General features: G+C 37.6%; 1 protein-coding gene across 1 annotated transcript in view; it reads left to right on the top strand.

Annotated features, from left to right (window-relative positions):
* Positions 1–20,407, top strand: part of CALS10 (callose synthase 10) — a 118,941-nt gene that overhangs the window by 36,062 nt on the left and 62,472 nt on the right. The window contains exons 7-10 of the mRNA XM_010664751.3: positions 15,067–15,156; positions 15,501–15,598; positions 15,681–15,798; positions 16,138–16,266. Of these exons, the coding sequence (XP_010663053.1) occupies positions 15,067–15,156; positions 15,501–15,598; positions 15,681–15,798; positions 16,138–16,266 (435 nt within the window). The remainder of the gene's footprint in view (positions 1–15,066; positions 15,157–15,500; positions 15,599–15,680; positions 15,799–16,137; positions 16,267–20,407) is intronic.

Raw genomic sequence — 20,407 nt, 5'->3', positions numbered from 1 at the left:
GGGGATTGCAACTCTAAGTTTTTTCACAGAGTGGCCACTGGAAGAAGAAGCAGGAAGTTCATAAAGTCTCTGATTTCTGAGAGGGGGGAGACTTTAAATAACATTGATGTTATTTTTGAGGAGATTGTAAATTTCTTTGGGAATCTCTATTCCAAACCCGAAGGTGATTCTTGGAAGATTGAAGAGATTGATTGGGCCCTTATTTCTGAAGAGAGTGCAATTTGGTTGGATAGACCGTTTTCGGAAGAGGAGGTTCGAATGGCAGTTTTCCAATTGAATAAGGAAAAGGCCCCTGACCCTGATGGCTTTACTATAGCAGTTTATCAAGAGTGTTGGGATGTGATAAAAGAGGATCTTATGAGGGTGTTTTTTGAGTTCCACACTAAAGGGGTAATAAATCAAAGTACAAATGCGACATTCATTGCTATGGTGCCTAAGAAAAGCCAAACTTTTAAAATCTCAGATTATAGACCTATTAGTTTGGTTACAAGTTTATATAAGATAATTGCTAAGGTCTTATCAGGGCGTTTACGCAAAGTTCTACATGAAACAATCTTTGGCTCTCAAGGAGCCTTTGTGGAAGGGAGACAAATATTGGATGCTGTATTGATAGCCAATGAAGTGGTGGATGAGAAAAGAAGGTCAGGAGAGGAAGGGGTAGTTTTCAAAATTGATTTTGAGAAGGCCTATGATCATGTGGATTGGGGCTTTTTAGATCATGTGCTTCAAAGGAAGGGGTTCAGCCAGAAATGGAGATCTTGGATGAGGGGCTGTTTATCTTCTTCTAGTTTTGCTATCCTAGTTAATGGGAATGCAAAGGGTTGGGTTAAGGCCTCTAGAGGTTTGAGATAGGGAGATCCTCTTTCTCCTTTCCTTTTTACTCTAGTAGCAGATGTTCTAAGTAGGTTGATGATTAGAGCTGAGGAAACTGGGATAACTGAGGGTTTCCTTGTGGGGAGGGATAGGACTAGAGTGTCCTTGTTACAGTTTGCTGATGATACCATATTTTTCTCTAAAGCCTCTTTGGATCTTCTTCAAAACCTTAAGATTATCCTTTTTGTTTTTGGCAAGTATCTGGTTTAAAAATCAACTTAGAAAAAAACACCATTTCAGGTATTAACACTAGGCAGGAAATGTTGTCTAGTTTGGCTTTGGTTTTGGAGTGCAGAGTGTCAGAGTGGCCTTTGTCTTATTTAGGCCTTCCTTTGGGAGGAAATCCAAAGACAATAGGATTTTGGGATCCAGTGGTTGAGAGAATTTCGAGGAGGCTGGATGGGTGGAAAAAGGCCTAGTTGTCTTTGGGAGGGAGGATCACTTTAATTCAGTCTTGTCTGTCTCACATCCCTAGCTACTTCCTCTCCCTCTTCAAAATCCCTGTATCTATAGCTTCAAAGATTGAGAAGATGCAAAGGGATTTTCTTTGGTTTGGGGCCGGGGAAGGGAAGAGAGATCACCTAATCAGATGGGAGGTTGTTAGTAGACCAAGGGAGATGGGAGGTTTGGGCTTTGGGAAGACTTCTATGAGAAATAGTGCCCTCTTAGGGAAATGGCTTTGGAGATTCCCTAGAGAAAGGAGCGGTCTTTGGCATAAGGTTATTGCGAGTATATATGGGACACATCCTAATGGATGGGACGCCAACATGGTGGTTAGATGGTCTCACAGGTGTCCTTGGAAGGCTATTGCTCAAGTTTTCCAAGAGTTCTCCCTTTTTGTCTGCCTAGTGGTGGGCAATGGGGAGAGAATTCGGTTTTGGGAAGATCTTTGGTGGGGAAACCAAACTTTGTGTTCTCAATTTGCTGATCTCTACAGAGTTATTTCTGTGAAAAACCTTACTGTCTCAAATGTCCTTGGCAATTCCTTAACATTGTCTTGGAATTTTAACTTTCGCCGCAATCTAACGGATTCAGAAATTGATCTCCTTCAGAGATTAATGTCCTCCCTTCATTCTGTGCTTCTTTCCCCTTCTTCTTCAGACTCAAGAGCGTGGTCTTTGTCTTCGTCAGACTTGTTTTCAGTGAAATCTTTTTTCTATGCCTTGTCAAAAGATTCAAATCCTTTAATGTTCCTTCCGGCCAAGTTTTTATGGAGCTCAAAAGTCCCTTCAAAGGTTAAGGCCCTCGCTTGGTTAGTAGCACATGGGAAGGTAAACACTAATGACAAGTTGCAATTGAGAAGACCCTACAAAGCCCTCTGTCCTCAATGGTGCATTCTTTGCAAAGGAAATGGAGAGTCGATTGACCACTTTTTTCTTCATTGTCCCGTTACCATTGGACTTTGGCACAGGTTGTTCAATCTAGTAGGTGTGATTTGGGTCCCTCCAAGGAGCATTGAGGACATGTTGGTTATTTCTTTTAAAGGCTTGGGGAACTCATTAAGAGGCAAGACACTTTGGCAAATTGCTTGCTTTACTTTGATTTCGATGGTGTGGCAAGAAAGGAATAATAGAATCTTTGAGGATAAAGGGAGAACGGAAGAGATGGTTTGGGATTTGATCCGGTTTTATTCTTCTCTATGGGCTTCTTGTACTGAAGCTTTTAGAGGAGTTCCTCTAAGCATTCTACAACTCAATTGGATTGGGGTTTGCGTTTCAAGAGTTTGAAGATTGCTGGAGTTTCTTTTGTTTTTAGAGTTCTATTGTTGGGTGTTTTTCCTTGGTTTTTGTGTAGGAAGGACCTTTCATCCTTCCTTTGGTTTTTTTCTCTTTCTTTTGTCTCTTTTTTCTCTCCTGTATTTGTTCTTTTATTAATATAATCTTCTTCGTTTCTGATAAAAAAAAAAAAAAAAAATTTAAAATGTTGGAATATAAAAGAAAAGGGATTGTAAAAAATATAATCCTTTTATTCAGTATATCAACAAATTGTAAAGTATACATGAAAAAAAGGGAAAAAAAGGTGAGAATTTTAGCACATCCCAACTAGTTTGACACCCACCTAACCATCAAGCATATGCATGACTCAAACTTTAAAATGAGTCACATTTGATAGATTTGGAAGAAATGAACAACATAAAATTCTTCAATTTTCATCCTCACTTTTGTCTTGATATTCAATCTTTGTTCTTCATCTTCATTGATCTCTTGGATGTCTTTGTCTCATTTGATGTTCAAATTTTTTCATCTTCCTAAGCTTGGAGCCTCATGCATCCATCTTCCCAATCCTTCCCACAAGCCAAATAGTTAACCATCTCTGGTGTGAGTTTAGTCCTTGTTTCTCCAATTATATCTGAGCCTATGTAGTTTTTCGAATAATATTTGTACCTATATAATTTTATTATTTATTCCTTTAATTAACTATTATATAGTTGTTAAGAGGGTTAATTTAAAACATTTGGCATGAAAACAATAATAATAGTGAGTGACTTACTTCTTTACCCCTCAAACTAACTACTATATAATTGCTATGAGGGGTAATTTAGACATTTGACATAAAATAATAATAATGAGTGTTTTAATTGTTTACCCCCAGAAACTAGTCATTACATGGTTGTTGGGAGGAACGTTTATGACATTTGGCATGCAAAAAGTAGCATTTGGGAAGAGATAGGCAAAGAGTTTTGAAGCAGAGAAGGACTTTGAGGTTAAGTTTGAAGGTTCCCATGGGGGAACTTGGATTTTGGTAATAGAGAGGAGCCAAGGTTATGTCTTTTTAGTGGGTTTTGGAAAGGAGATGGTGTGGTTGTCAGTGCAGTTGAAGAAGGCTGTGGAGATGGAGGTTTCCTTGGGTTTTATTTGAAAGTTTAAAGGCAAGACAAGGACTTATTTGCTGGAGATTTGCTTCAACAGTAGAGGGAGTTTCATGAAAACTACAAAATTTGTCATAAATAGGAAACCCTCAAATCTGGTTGTTCCTAAGGTTGTTAAAAGCAGACGATGGGAAGTCGTAAGGAAGGTGATTTCCTCAGTGCAAGAATATACCCCTCATTTTGGAAGAGTCTCGAAGGAGGCGAATGGAGATTTACAGATGGGTAAGGGCATTTATAGAGGATCTCGGTCTAGAGCTGTCCAATGGGCCGTGCCAGGCATTTACAGAGGACGTCGGTCCAGAGCTGTCCAATGGTTTGTGTAGGGCCGGCATGACCCAATTAAAAATCGTGCTGGGCTGGGCCGATCCATGCAAACCAAATAGGTGTCTTGGCACGACCCATAAGACTGCGGACCAATTTTGCCGTGTTGGTGGGTCGTGGCCTATGGGCCACTCACTTTGTTAAAATTTTTAATTTAATTTTTTAAGTCATTTTGTCTTAAATTTTTTTCATTATTAGATGAAATTTATTTTTGTTACTTTAAACACCTCTAATAATTATACTTTTTATTTTTTATATATATATTTATCGAGTTTGTAATTGTAAAATTTATAGATATGCTAATTTTTTGTTTTTAAAAATGGTAAAAAAGTTATATTTGATTTTTTTTTGAATTTATCAAGATAACAACACATTTAAAATAATGGAATGTAAAAGAAAATGAAATATAAAAAAATAATTCTTTTATTCAAAATTTCAACAAATTACATGGAAAAATAGGGAGAAAAAAAAGATGAGAATTGCATCACTATAGCTTGAGTACATCCCAACTAGGTTGACACCCACCCAACTATCAATCATATGCATTACTCAACCTTTAAAAATTAGCTACATTTAATAGATTTAAAAGAAACGAACAACATATAATTCTTCAATTATCATATTCACTTTTGTCTTCTTATTCAATTTTCATTCTTCATCTTCAATTGTCATCAATTTCTTGAACATCATTGTGTGTATTGAGATCCAATTTCTCGAGGTCTTCTTTAAGTTCATCTTTTAAAGTTTGAAGTCCCATGCGTTCATTTTCCCAATCCTTCAAACATGTCAAGACTTCTTGCACCTCTGCTGCAAGAGTTGTCCTCTTGTCTCCTATTTATCCTTTAAATTAACCATTATATAGTTGTTGGGAGGGGTAATATAGACATTTGACATGAAAAAAAAGTAAAAATAACTATTGATTTACTTTTTTACCCGTCAAACTAGTCATTATATAGTTGAGAGGGCTATTATAGACATTTGACATGTAATAAAAAACAAAAAGTAAAAAGTAATATTTGAAAGGGCTAAGTGGGTTGGTATGATGGCACGTCGGGCCCAACACAACTCGCTCCTTTGGGCTATGCCGGCCCTTTCCGCTACAGTAATTGGGCCGTGATGGCGTGACCCGACCTTTAGGCATGCCAAGTCATGAGCCAAAATGGGTAGCTTAACCCGTTAGATAGCTCTATGTCGGTCCTATGCGGATGTTGTTGCAGAGGAGGGACCAAGGAAAGGAGGCTGGAGCAGTATTATGTGAAAGTCAAGAAAGAGTTCAATCTTGGGTTTATGTTGGAAAGGCTATTGCGCGGATGATGGGTTTGAAGGGAATGGTTTTGGAACCCTTGTTTTGGCTTACAAGGGGTGTTTCTTTATGGATTCCATTGAGAGAGCCGAATGGCTCTAGGAGCAAGGGAGGATGATAGTGAAAGGAGGTTCTGCTTTTCTGAGGAGGTGGTTGCCAAGAGAAAATACTGTAGTACTTTGAAAATTCAGAAGGGGCTGGATAGAATTAAGGGGTCTTCCTTTTCCTCTATGGAATGAGAATCAATTATGCTACATTATGATGAATTGAGGGAAGGTAATGAAGGTGGCGTGGGACTCTTTGAAGCTTGAGTTGCACCCAAATGTCTTGTTGCCTATGTTGCTAGAGGTGGAAGATGGAGCCTGGACTTTCACGGTTGTAGTTACAATCATCAAAGAAGATGAAGAAGTCCGCCACTTGAGGACTGAGTTAACTTGTAGTAAAGGCGAGTTCGACTCAACGAGAGGTGGCTTTCACCAAGACTTAAACATGTAGTGGGGACACGTGGTGTCATAAGAGAGAATGAGGGATACAACTGTATGCCACTTTTTTGCTGTCTTTCTCCATTTTCAAATTCGATTTTGGCTGGAGAATCAAAAAGGAAGAAAGGCTTGAGGGGGAATCAAAGGGGCCTAAAGACAGGAAGCCCACCTAGGCCCAATAATCCTGTTGCCATTAATTTGATGGCCTAGTCTTCAATTATGGCCCAGTTTGGAGCGAGCCCACGTGAAGAAGTTGGTTTTGGGCTTCCTACTATTCTAGTTGTTAAAAAAGCCCACAAGATAGAAGGGGGTAAAGCTAGGTCTTCTAAAGGAGAGGGAATTGGAAGGGCCTAAAGACGAGAAGCCCACATAGGCCCACTAAGCTTATTGTTATTAATATGAAGGCCTAGTCTTTAGTTATGGCCAAGTTTGGAGTGAGCCCACGTGAAGAAGCAGGTTTTGGGCTTCTTGCTATTCCAGTTGTTTAAAAAGCCCTCAAGGTAGAAGGGGGTAAAGCTAGGTCTTTCGAGGGTGGTCCATTAGTGCCTTCATCCCTAAATTTTCAGCTTTCAGAGTCTTCTTCAAAGGATGTTCTTTCGATTGCACGTTCACAAGAGTTGTCTAAGAGAAAAGCTTCATCAGTTGTCGTGGGGTGTAAAGCACAAAGTTGGTCTCCGTCCATTAAGGTGTTGTCTTTTATGTTGAAGGGCAAATTTGATGTGGGTGTTTCAGCTGAAGCAAGTTTAGTAAAGGGTTGAGGCAATTTGGTCTTCAATCAAGGCATTCGATTTCCTATTTCAGAAATTTCCCAAGCATTCACCATGGAGACAGAGGGAGGCGAAAGGCTCTCGCATTGCGGTTTGCCATATCAGGTGTGTCTTCCTAGCTCAAAAACCTTAGTGAAGGGCCAACCTTTGGCAGGGGCTTTTGATCTAAACTCTCTTCCCTTCTCTTATGTTTTTGCTGTTCACTTTGGTTGGTGTCATCCCCTTTCTTTGAACCCAATGGAGTGAAGCCTTGCTGCTAAAGATGTCCTTAATTTGAAATTTCCTGGTGTTGAGTGTAGCCATTTTGTTGGTGTGCCTATTTCGAAAGGTGTGGAGCCCCCTAGAGAAATCTTTAATAAAAACTATTATTTCCATAGGGCACCACTTAGTAGCCCAGAGGAGCACTACGTCTTAGGTAGAGGTTCGTCCCTAGATCCAGAACCTCCCACTCTCCCTTTGGTTGGTTTTCAAGTTGAGGGCCTCACGCCCAGGAAGATGGTTAAGGTTTAATCGGTGTTGGAGAGTTTGAGGTGTAGAATTGTTAAAGAAAGTGAGAAAGGTTTGGCATTGGAAGAAAGACTGCTTGTGGAATCAAGGGGGAGGCTTAGGTTGGTTGTGGTTTTGGTTTTTGCTGGGCTCTTTTCTGTTTACATGAAGATCGTAAGTTGGGATACAAGAGGGTTGGGTTCCAAGAAGAAAGGAAGGATTGTCAAAAGCTTTTTAAGTTCTCAAGATCTAGATATTGTGATGATTTAGGAAATAAAGAGAGAAACCTAGGATAGGAGATTTGTGGGTAGTGTCTGGAAAGGAAGAAACAAAGAGTGGGTTGATCTTCTTGCTTGTGGGGCTTCAGGGGGCATTGTGATCCTATGGGATTCAAATAAGTTTAGGTGTATAAAGAAGGTGTTAGGGCCTTTTTTGGTAACTGTAAAGTTGAATTCTGATGAAGATGGTTCCTTCTGGTTAACTTCAGTTTATGGTCCAAATAGACCTATTTGGAGGAAAGATTTTTGGATGGAGCTACAAGACCTATTTGGTCTAACTTTCCCAAAGTGGTGCGTAGGAGGGGACTTTAATGTAATAAGGAGGATCTCCAAGAAATTGGTTGCTTCTAGGTTAATTGTGAACATGAGGTGTTTTGATGAGTTTATAAGAGAGTGGCTTGATTGATCCCCTTCTTAGAAATGCGACTTTTACTTGGTCGAACATGCAAGATGTTCCTTTGGAGGCAAAAATTAAGGGTCAAGTGGTTAAAGGGGGGTTACAATTCTAAGTTCTTTCATAGAGTGACCAATGGAAGGAGAAACAAGAAGTTCGTTAAGTCATTGGTTTCTGAGGAGGGTGTGACTCGAAGCAACATTGTAATTATTTAAGAGGATATAGTAAATTTCTTTGGGAAGTTCTACTCCAAATCTGTAGGTGTTTCTTGGAGGGTTGAAGGTTTAGATTGGTTTCCTATTTCTGGAGAGAGCGGCTTGGCTAGATTGACCTTTTTCTTAAGAAGGGGTACACCTTGCAGTTTTCCAATTGAATAAGGAAAATGCCCCTGACCCAGATGGGTTCACTATTGTAGTATGTCAAGAGTGTTGGGATGTGATCAAAGAGGACCTTATGAGGGTGTTTCTAGAGTTCCACATTAATGGGATAATAAATCAAAGTACTAATGCTACTTTCATTGCCTTGGTGCCTAAGAAGAATCAAACCTTTAAAATATCTGACTTCAAACTTATTAGCTTGGTTATAAGCTTATATAAGATAATTGCTAAGGTCTTATTAGGGCTATCATGCAAAGTCCTCCATAGAACAATCTTTAACTCTTAAGGAGCCTTTGTTGAAGGGAGACAAATTTTGGATGTTGTGTTGATGGCCAATGAAGTGGTGGATGAGAAAAGGAGGTTGGGGGAGGAAAGGGTGGGCTTTAAAATTGATTTTGTGAAGGCTTATGATCATGTGGATTGGGGTTTTTTGGACCATGTGTTAGAAAGGAAGAGTTTCAACCCAAAATGGAGATTTTAGATGAGGGGATGCTTGTCTTCAACAAGTTTTGCAATCCTTGTTAACGAAAATGCAAAAGGTTGGGTTAAGGCCACTAGAGGTTTGAGACAAAGAGACCCCATTTCTTCTTTTCTTTTTACCTTCATAGCAAATGTTCTAAGCAAGATGATGATTAGAGCGGAGGAAAGTGGGTTAATTGAGGGCTTCATTGTGAGTAGGGGTAAGATTAGTGCGTCTTTACTACAATTTGCAGATGACACCATTTTCTTCTCTAAAGCCTCTTCGGAACATCTGCAAAACCTAAAGCTAATCCTATTGGTTTTTGGGTAAGTATCAGGATTGAAAATCAATTTAGAATAAAACATCCTATCTGGTATTAATATAAGCCAGGGGTTGTCTAGTTTGGCTTCAATCCTTGATTGCAGTGTGTTAGAGTGACCTTTGTCTTATCTGGGTCTTACCTTAGGAGGAAACCTAAAAACAATAGGTTTTTGGAATTCAGTGGTTGAGAGAATTTTGAGGAGGTTGGATGGGTGGAAAAAAGCCTTTTCGCCACTAGGGAGGAGGGAGGATTACCTTAATTCAGTCGATTCTTTCTCACGTCCCTAACTATTTCCTCTCCCTCTTCAAGATCCTTGTATCAATAGCCTCAAAGATTAAAAAAATGCAAAGAGATTTCCTATGGTCAGGGGTGAGGAAAGGGAAGAAAGATCATCTTATTAGGTGGGATGTTGTTTGTAGGCCATAGGAGTTAGGAGGTTTGGGATTTGGGAAGACTTCCTTAAGAAATTGTGCTTTGTTAGGGAAGTAGCTTTGGAGGTTCCCTAGGGAAAGGAGTGGTCTTTGGCATAAGGTTATTGCGAGTATCTATAGGAGACATCCTAATGGATGGGACGCTAATATGGTGGTTAGATGGTCACACAAATATCCTTGGAAGGCTATTGCACAAATTTTTTAGGATTTCTCCCCATATATCTGTCTTGTGGTAGGGAGTGGGGAGAGAATTCGTTTTTAGGAAGATCTTTGGTGGGTTGACCAACCTTTGTGCTCACAATTCCTTGGTCTTTATAGAGTTATTTCTGTGAAAAACCTCACCATCTCAGTTGCCCTTGACAATTCCTATTCACTCTCTTGGAATTTTAACTTTTGCCGGAATATCATTGATATAGAAATTGAACTCCTTTAGAGACTCATGTCCTCCCTTAGTTTAGTGCATTTATCTCCTTCCGCGGTTGATTCAAAAGCTTGGTCTTTGTCCTCCTCAGGCTTATTTATTGTTAAATCTTTTTTGTTGGCCGTGTCCAATTTCTCAAATCCTGTCTTGTTCCTTCTGGTCAAGTTTTTGTGGAAATCAAAAGTCCCTTCAAAGGTTAAGGCCCTTGCTTGGTTAGTAGCACATAGGATGGTAAACACTAATGGCATATTATAGTTGAGAAGACCCTATGAATCCCTTTGTCCTTAGTGGTGCATTTTATGCAAAGGAAATAGAGAATCGATTGACCACCTTTTTCTACATTGCCCATTAACTATTGGGCTCTGGCACAATCTCTTCAATCTAGCAAGGTTGGATTAGGTTCCACTGAGGAGTATTGGAGACATGATGATTATTGCTTTTAGAGGTTTAGAGAATTCAATTAGAGACAAGACACTTTGGCAAATTGCTTGCCTCACCTTATTATGGATTATGTGGCAAGAGAGAAAGGTTAGGGTTTTTTAGGATAAGGGGAGATTGGAAGGGATGTTATGGGATTTATTTCACTTCTATTCCTCTTTATGGGCCTTTTGTACTATTGCTTTTAGAGGAGTTCCTCTCAGTGTTATACAACTCAATTGGCTTGCGGTTTGTGATTCAAAAGTTTGAGATAGTTGGGGGTTATCTTTGTGTATAGTTTTGTATAGAGTGGTGTCTTCTTAATTTGATCAGATTTTGTATTTTGAGGGAAGGACCTCTCATCCTTCTCTTGTACCTTTAGTATTATTAATATAATATATATTTCATTTCTGATAAAGAAAAAGTAGCATTTGGGCAGACCAAGCATGCCGACATGATGGGACATCCCCTTAGGCCTAACATGAACTGCTATAGTAATATGGTTGGGCTGACACGATCAAGTCTTTTGGTGTACCGGGCAGTGGGCTACATTGTTCAGCTCAACCCCTTTGACATGTCTACCTATAGCATAAATTCTGGAAACCAAAAAATCAAAGTAGCTAATTGTAGTTTAGCTAGTGTGGTTGGACAGTGGACTATTACCCTTACCTTGTCTCTGTGTCCCTAATATCTGTAAATTATGTTTCTAGATTCTTAGTAAATCTCCCATTAATTCATGAAGTTATCAAGGATCTAAACTGTGAAGTATCCTTTTTTCCATCCCACTATGTTTCTTGGACTTTAATATGAGGAGGATGATTGATCATGCTTAGGAATAAGAGAGGTTCTGCAATCTTGATGTTGGAAGTGACAAATGGCTGCATACCTCTATTTCATGTTTCAAAATTTTCATCCAATAAAGTCAAAATTTGACTACATCCTATATGTTTATGATATCCATCTTTTCCTTTGTTGAAGACTATGTTTACTTTGTTAATCGGATGTTAATGACTTTCATTGTCAAGTTTATCTTAACCTTGAATGTCATTGAGCTCCTTTTCCTTTGAGCAATAATAGATCATCTACCCCTTTACATTAATTTATATTGATGTTTAGGGAGTCTTTCAAATTTCAAATTTTACTGAAGCTCATTAGTTTGTTTCATTCATTGATGATTGTTCTTGTGTTACTTGGTTATACCTTTTGAAAAACCAATATGATGTTAGTTCTATTTTCTGTGTTTTTCACAAGATGATTAGAGAAAGACTATTGGATTTGACAATGGGAAAGAATATTTTAACCATACCCTATCCTCTTACCTAAAGAAGGAAGGAATAAACACAAGCCATCATGTACGAATACTCTACAACAAAATGGAGTTGTAGAAACAAAAAACCGTCACCTTCTTAAGGTAATTTGTGCCTTGTTATTAGAGAAAAGTGTGCCTATACTGCCTAATCAATTGATTACATTCGAAAGTGCTAGGAAACAAGGTCTTAGTAAATGTTTTCTCTGAATTCTTGGTTGATTTGTGTGGGCATAGAAAGATCCCAACTAAAGTTTGCATGTGTCTCCTTTATCCATATTCATGCTTAAAATTGTGGTAAATATGATTTTCAAACGTTGATTTTCAAATGCTTAAATGTGTCTTCATTGGTTATTCTTCAACAAAGAAGGGGTACAAATGTTATCACCCTATTCCAAGAAAAGTTTCATTTCTATGGATGTCTCTACTGCTGAAAACCCTCTCTTTTTCATTGATCCTCATCTTGAGCTTGCTTGATCTGCCAAATCCATCCCTTACATCCATTCCAGATACTGCTTCTTCAACAGTCATTAAATCTACTCCTATGGTGGTTGGCACTTCTATATTTGAGAATAAGGATGAGAAAAATGGTAACTTAACTGTGGTGCCACTATGAGTATATTCAAGAAGAAAACTGCTAAATCTTGTGTCCATGCAAAACCAAGAATTCAAACCCGTGACTGGCACTGAATCTGACCCTAGTCAGTCTCCTTTGTCACCAGTATTTTGAAGACCTAAATTTGCCAATAGCTCTCATGAAAGAATTTAGAAAATGCAAAGAGCATCCTATGCCCAATTTTATATTTTTTGATAGATTATCCTTTTTTTTTATTGCTAAATAAGAAAATAAATTAAAATTGTTTGGAAGAGGTTCATAAAGCACATACAAAGTATACAAATAATGCCAATAGGCAAGCAAAAGGGAAAAGAACAACAACAAACCACCATTCGAAACAAAACTAATGCCCTAAAGACCAAAAAATGCAAGATGCCCACAGTTTATCTTCTTGCAGGGATGCATAGTCTACTTTCTACGATCTAAACAAACTCTAGATAATCTTCCTTGCCCCTTTAACATTATAAGAGACGAAATTTGGCATCATCTATCAACTACAAGAATGTCCTAACTTCCTGGTTGTTTACCTTCTGTCCTTTTATAATTCATAAAACATTCTACCTTCTTTAGTTCCTTCTTAAATTTTGAAGTAGTATTCTTCCTCCTCTTCCCACCCTCCTGGCCCCTCACCTCGTTTGTAGCCTTCATTTTAGTGAGGAGAGCTAAAATCCTAGCCTCAAACCCTACTGTTGGCATGCCCAACCAGTTGCAGAACTTCCAAGTTGCTTGGGGACCAATCTTGTAGAAGCACCTCCTCCCTGGGATCCAAACAAGATTTGCCCCCTCTTTCCTATCTGTCACACACATACATTGCAGCATTTTTTGGCCTCACCTCAACCTCTTCAAACTCCACCCGGGTGTCATCCACTGGAACTATACTTAATGGGTTACTACCCTCTCCCAAGGGAGCAACTTAAGTGCTCACCTCTTAACCCTTCAAATTGAGACCCTACCCAGAAAAAGAAGAGGCTGTTTGATTTCCGAAAGAAGAAACAGAGGGTGACGAAGAACCAAGGAATCTTGCCACTTCCTCTATGGGGGCTTTAGTTGGTGCTTGTGGGGTGAACCACTAGGGGTGAGACCTTGAACGCGTCATCCATGGAGGCTTCAATCTCCTTCTTGAGGCGTGACATTTCACTAAGGAGGAGGGCTTTAGAATTAAATTGGGCTTGGCCCGCCTACACTCCTGGCCTGCCTACACCCTTACAGATTGATGGCCCAATCCCAAGTTTGCTTGCCTAATGGGATTACTCCTGCCAGGCCCACACAACACCAGGCCTTCATCACCCAGTTAAATCTTAATGAAATTCCATCAATTGTGCGAGAGGCACGTCGGAACTAAAGTTGGAGGAAATCTATGGTTGAGAATATGAGTGCTTTTGAAAAAAGAAGATATGTGTGATTGTTTAATTATCCAAAGGGAAGAAACTAGCGTTGTTTTAAGTATAAGGCAGATGGAACCTTAGAGAGATGCAAAACAAGGCCTATAGCTAAAGGCTGCATTCAAACATATCGAGTGGATTGTTAGGAAACCATTACTTTTGTGGCAAATATGAATACCATCTGAATATTATTGTCCTTAGTAGCTAATCTTGGCTGGTCTTTGCTTGATGTTAAGAACGCCTTCTTGCACGGTGACCTAAAAGAAGAGGTTTGCATGGAAGCACCTCCAAGGTTCAGTGATGGATTCAAGGCTAATAAAGTATGTAGACTACAAAAGACATTTTATGGTTTAAAACATTCTCCTAGACATGGTTTGGAAGATTTGCTAAAGCTATGAGAAATTGGAAGTTTCGATAGAGTTGAGAGTATTATACTCTTTTTATCAAACAATGAACAACTGGTGAAGTCACAACCTTAATTGTTTATTTGTTTTTTGTGGACACCTTGCTGATATCCTAACATGGGGTCTATTTAGTGAATCATTTCAAAAGATAACTGGAAAGTTAGGAATGGATAGTATCTATTCAACAACTTGAGGGGGAGTATTGACCAGTCTGATATGAAATACATGATAATTAATTCTTTGATTTTTGAAATTGTATATTTGTATAATTTCCATAATTTCTGAGATTATACAACTATATACTTTCCTATTTTATTTTCCTGATTTGTAGGATAGAGAATTTATAGGAATTAGCCATGTTCCTAATTTCATGTGCTTCAGTTTCGTAGTTTTGTAGGATTGTAAACTATAAACATTGGACAACAATGAGAGGAGCTTAGTTTGAGATTGAGGAGATGACACCTGAATACATCCTCATGTTGACTAAACCTTTTTGTATAGATCTCCTTGTGTAGTGGAGGATTTTAGTCATACTTTGATCAGTTTTTTGTAAATTGTGGGGAGGACCTCAGTACTTTTCATGTACTTTTTATCCGTAATTAGTATGTATTTTGTTTCTAATAAAAAAAATACTGTATCATTTTGTTAAAAATAAAATAATAAGAACCATTCTTTTCCACAAAACTAGAAGGACAATAAAATTGTGAGAAACAAATTTTAAATGTTATAACAAAATTATTTGAACAAGAAAAACTATGAATGTAAATTCTCATAATTGCAGTAATTAAAAAAATTCAGTAAGAAAACATTTCCAAAGTGAATTTTAAAAATATTTCAGTGAGAAATTTCATTAAAAATTTCAATAATATCAGTAATTCTTCTTGTACCCAAAAAGTTCCTGCAAGAGATTTTTGACCAAAACAAAAATCAATTATTTTACCATGAAATTTCAAGATCTTTTTTTTTTTTTCAGATAAATGAATAAAAGTGAGGGTAAGTGATACAAGTTTTTTATTTAAGAGTTACACATGACTAAAATTTTGTCATTTTTTTTTCTTTTTTTGAAGGCCTTTAATTAGATTTTAACTATTCGTTCTATTTTTTTTTTTTTTTTACATTTTTCTTTGTTTTAATTACTTTAAATGTCTTATTTGCAGAAAGACAACATACAAAACCAACGGGAAAATGTTGTTCTTACTGTAGCAAATGCACAGTGTCGACTTGGCATACCTGTTGAAGCTAATCCAGTGAGTGGTGCACATGATCTTGTTAAATAATTTGTATTTACCCTGTTTAAGTTATTTTGATTTATTATTATTTTGTTCATATTATATTCAACTTCAACTTAGTTATTTCAAAAGATTTTGCTTTGTCCTGAAAAAATGCAATTTTTTATGACTTCATAATGCAACATAATGCATCTTTCGCATGAAATTTCATGGGATTCTGTACAATTATTGGAGGTTTCTAATGCCTTAGTTGGTTATAGTTTTCAGCTAGAAATTTTAGTTGGTTATGGTTTTCAGCTAGAAATTGGTCATGCATTGTGCTGGCATTGTAGAACTGACACTTTTACGTCTGACCTGTGTAGAAAATTGATGAAAAAGCTGTCACTGAAGTTTTCTTGAAGGTGCTGGATAACTACATCAAATGGTGCAAATACTTGCGGATACGTCTTGCATGGAATAGGTGAATTCTGAAGCTTTCTGCTATTCCGAAACTTCATTTCCATCATATGCCACTGATCTGGGTTCTAAATTTGGTTCCTCAGTATAGAAGCAATTAATAGGGACAGGAGACTTTTTCTGGTTTCATTGTACTTTCTCATATGGGGTGAAGCTGCAAATGTTCGTTTCCTTCCTGAATGCATATGCTATATATTCCACCATGTAAGCTCCTTTCATGCTTTTTATTTGTTCTGCTGTTGGATCTGTTGACTTGGTTCAGTCTCCTAATAAAATGCTTTTTATTTTTTTACCATATTTAGAACTTTTGTTTTACACTAGCTTTTGATCTGTAAGTTGTACTCTCCAAGGATCCACTCTTTCTTTATCTTCGTTGTTTATTGATTGATTTTTAAGAAAGAAGTTTTAGAGTTCTTCCCAATTGTTTGTTTGAATCTTTCTGCTGTTTCAGAAAGTTGATTTCATGTTCTTACATTTAATCCTGACAACCCAGAAAGTAAATAAACATCATAAGTAAAATTGGAATGTTTATTGGTTGTGCAGATGGCAAGAGAGTTAGATGCAATATTGGATCATGGTGAAGCTAATCATGCTGCCAGTTGTATAACTGCAGATGGTTCAGTTTCCTTCCTTGAGCAAATCATTTGTCCTATATATGAGACAATGGAAAAGGTCAGTATTGTCCATTCAATTTCCTGTTAATGCCATTTGAATGCATCCTATATTTCTTGTTTTGCTGAAATTCAAACTTGATTTGCTGTTTTATCCGTCAAATGTAAATTTGTAAATGGAATATGTTTGGTTTGAAATATGCTCACACTTTGACATTTTCTATGAGGAATCTAAACATCCAGTCCCAAATAATTAGCTTAGGAATTCCAAGGTGTGTAGCATGACTCCATTTTGATACGATCCTATTGCAAACACAACCAATTCAGCTTCTTGCAACCTTGTCCTAGAAATCCTTTGGGCATGGTGGCATGTGGATTCTTATTTGGTGTAAGTGGTTGACTGTTGAACCTCAATGGTTTTCAAGTCTTCTTCTTCTTCTTTTGTTGGGTTTACTATTCACCTTCATGCTGGAATTGATTTTATTTGTTTAAGTGCGAGGTACTTTTAATTTCTCTATCTGGGTTCTTATCCCCATGTTCTCTATGAACAAGTGGGTCATTAATTGACCTTTAGGTCTTTACAATTTTCAAAATTTGAATTGTGAGAGGCAACAACTTCCTGACCCTAAGTTTTGTGTGCGCAATTAGGACTTTTATATTTTGGGGAAGTGAAAAGTTGGTTAGATTTATCTGAAGTTCGTTACTAAATTTTGATATTAATACAATGACAATATTTTTTTTTTTTTTGATAGTTAGACAAAGCAAATATATTAAAAGCACTTGGAAAAGGCATAAAGAGTACGCACAAAGTATACAAGAAGCAACCGAATACAAGTGAAAAAAAAGAGCAACCACAAACCAGCCCTCCTAACTAAAGGCTTCACTTTTACAACCTAATTAGACAAAAAACCCTAGATTGGGTGAAAACTGCCAAAGCCGCTCTTCTTAGCCCTCCCTGAGCCCACCACCTTCGACCCTTAGGAATTATAAACCTAGAACACAATCACTTATACTCCATCTCCCACCAATTACTCCTGCTCCTCTTTCTTATATTTGAGTTGCAGTAATTGACCGAGCATTTCAAGTTTCGCAACTACCTGACTAAACGGGGCGTGGAGGGTGGCCTCCTCTTTTTGATTGAATTCCTTTGACTCTTTCTGCTTTCCATCTTTCTCAACAGGGAAGCAATTTCCTTCTCATTCCATCCACTGGCAATCCCAAAAACTTACTAAAAGAGATGTATTAACTAATGATAAGAAAACATAAGAAGGATGAGAAATCCTCCCCATGAAATACAAATCTGATCAAAACATGCAAGAAAACCTTTGCTTTTCAAGGAGATTTGCACAAAAATAATAAAAAGATTACAAAAAATACAACACTAAAAGCTCAACTCGGCTCCTCACCAAGAAAGCCCAACCCTAAGGTGTACATACTGAGAGATGAATGGCACTCAAGGGGAAAGGTTTGAAAACATTAGTATAGTAGGCCTAAAAAGAAACAAAGAAATGAATCAAGTCCTACATCATTTTAGGCATTTGTAAGTCTCCTAAAAATTCCTGGCATTCCTCTCTCTCCACACAATCCACATCAAAGTGAGAGAACCAATCTTCCAAAGAGTCTTATCTTTAATAGAATTCTCAAAACACATAAAAGGAAATAACTGTCATGTCACAAATACTCCTTGGTTGAACCCACACCATTCCAACTTGGTAGAATAGCTTGTGCCATAACCCCAAAATAATTGGACAATGTAGGATGAGATGATCAGTTGTCTCTTCTCTCCCCCTACACAGGATGCACCAATCAGGACAAGGGGCTTTGAAGGGCCTTCTCAATTGTAGCATGTCATTGGTGTTTACCTTTTTATGTGCTACTAGCCAAGTAAAGACTATGACCTTAGAAGGAACTCTTGATTTCCATAAAAAATTGGCTAGATGGAAAGGAATTGTATTTGATAAAATGGTCAAGGACCCTACAAAGCCCTTAGTCCTAATATTTGTATTCTGTGCATGAAGCATGGGGAATCAGCAGATCATCTTTTTCTTCATTGTTCCTTGACGATTGGGTTGTGGCACAGGTTATTTCAGTTAGCTGAGATGGATTAGGTTCCTCCAAGGAGCATATATGACATGATGTGCATCAAATTTAAAGGCTTCAGTAATTCTAAGAGAGGGATAGTTTTGTGGCAAGCTGAGAGCATAACTCTAATTCGGGTTGTGTGGTGGGAAAGAAATGCAAGGATTTTCGAGGATAAAGCAAGGAATTCAGAGATCCTTTGGGACTCTATTGTTTTCCTTGCTTCCCTTTGGGCTTTCTGTTCCAAGGCATTTAAGGGGACTCTCCTTAATGTGATTCAACTGGATTGGATAGCGGTGTGTACTCCATAAGGATTGGTCCTTAGCGGGAGTTTGTTTGTTTTATGTGTATTTTCATGTAATTTAGTTGTCTTTGGCGGGAGGATTTCTCATCCTTCTTCTTGTACTTCTTTTTCTATCAATATATCTTTGTGTCGTTTCCAATAAAGAAAATAAAAAATAAAATGGTCAAGGCTAAGAGGAAAGATTTAACTGAGAATATTCTTGAAGAAGGTACCCAAGCTTTTGCATTTGGAACAGATGAAGACAAATGTACACGAGAAAGTGAAGTCATTAGTTTTTCAAGGTCTTCTTGTTTATAGTACAACAACATTGAGCCATACTCCATCCTCTTTCCATAAGCTAATTGATGGTAAGGATTCTCACTTATAGGTCATCTTCCAAACGAGAAAGCCTTTTGTGTATGGTGCCATTGTTTTCAAATACTTGGGAATATTGAAAATTTGCTTAAATGAAAAAATTTGTATTAAGAGTTGATTTAGAAAGATCACTTCTTGGAAACCTTCTAAACTAACTTGTCCACCACATTATTGAGGATGGTTAGAGGATTTAGAAGCAACAACAAGGTCTCCACCACGTCTAATCCCAAATCTAAGAAGCTCCTTCTAAATCTTGGAGTTAAATAATCTTGAATCCTTGATGCTTCTACTTTCAATCCCGATAATCAACATCCTAAGCTAATATAAACCGTTACATTATGTTTTTGGGTAGAGGTGGATGGGTCAATCAATTTTTTTCTTTTGGGTTGTGGTGTAGACTATCTTGGCTAGCAACGCTAGATTGGGTTCCTCCTATGTGTCAAAGTAAATTGATGACCATTTCTTTTAAGGGTTTTGGGAATGCTCTCAAAGGCAAAGCACTTAGGCATATTGTTTGTCTCACATTGATTTGTATAGTTTAAGGGGAGAGACATGTAAGGATTTTTTTAGCCATGTTGCATGGGTTTGGGTATGAGTGTCAGTTACGGTATGTGTTTAGGTGTTTGATCTCACTCAAATTTTAGGATATGGTGATTCAAATAAAAAATTTCTAAAAAAGGAGCATGACTATCAAGACACAACATAATAAAAGAAAGATCAATTAAGAATAAATTCGAAGTGAAATATCATTTTTAAAGGCCCCCATCGTTTCCCTCTAATCCCTTTTTCCCCCTCTTATTCTTATATATTCATACAAAAATTCACTTTTCAGCTAACTCTTCTTTTTTTTTTAATGCAATTATTATTACTATAGTTGAAAGAATAAAAGGATATCAATGCAAAAATCAAACAACCACACCCAAGGAAAAATAAGAGCGTTTGAGAAGGATCCCATACCTACACCCATGTCATGTCCTGTTGACACTAGTACATTGGGTGAAATTGAGGGGTCCGGGTATCATAGTTTTTGAGAACAACTTGAGGAATATGGAGTATATTTGGGACCTGATTTATTTTTATTCATCTTTTTAGGCCTCTATTACCACCACTTTTGAGGATACTCCTTTTGTTAATATCACCTCCAATGTTTCAATGGATGTGCAAATGGTAAATAAGCTTTATTGGAAATTTGAGGGGTGATAAGAGATCATATTGGTTCAGTGATGAGAGCATTTTCAAATCTGACGTTGAGGAAAAGATTTTAGCACATTTAAAGGGTTTGGTATAGGTTAGGGCTCTTTGTCTCTTCTAAATTATAGGTGGAAATGTATTATGCTAATTTGATATCTTGGTTGTTTAAATTAGAGAAAAAGCATTGGAGGTATGATGGGTGGCTTCATCAAATTTTGGATGTTGGTTATGCCTTGGTTGTTCCTTCTCTAAGTATCCTTGTACAACTAAGGAT

The sequence above is a fragment of the Vitis vinifera genome, chromosome 17 (genome assembly GCF_030704535.1).
Source record: "Vitis vinifera cultivar Pinot Noir 40024 chromosome 17, ASM3070453v1".
Lineage (NCBI taxonomy): Eukaryota > Viridiplantae > Streptophyta > Magnoliopsida > Vitales > Vitaceae > Vitis > Vitis vinifera.
The sequence above is the reverse complement of the archived record's forward strand: the minus strand, read 5'-3'. Positions and strand labels throughout refer to the sequence as shown.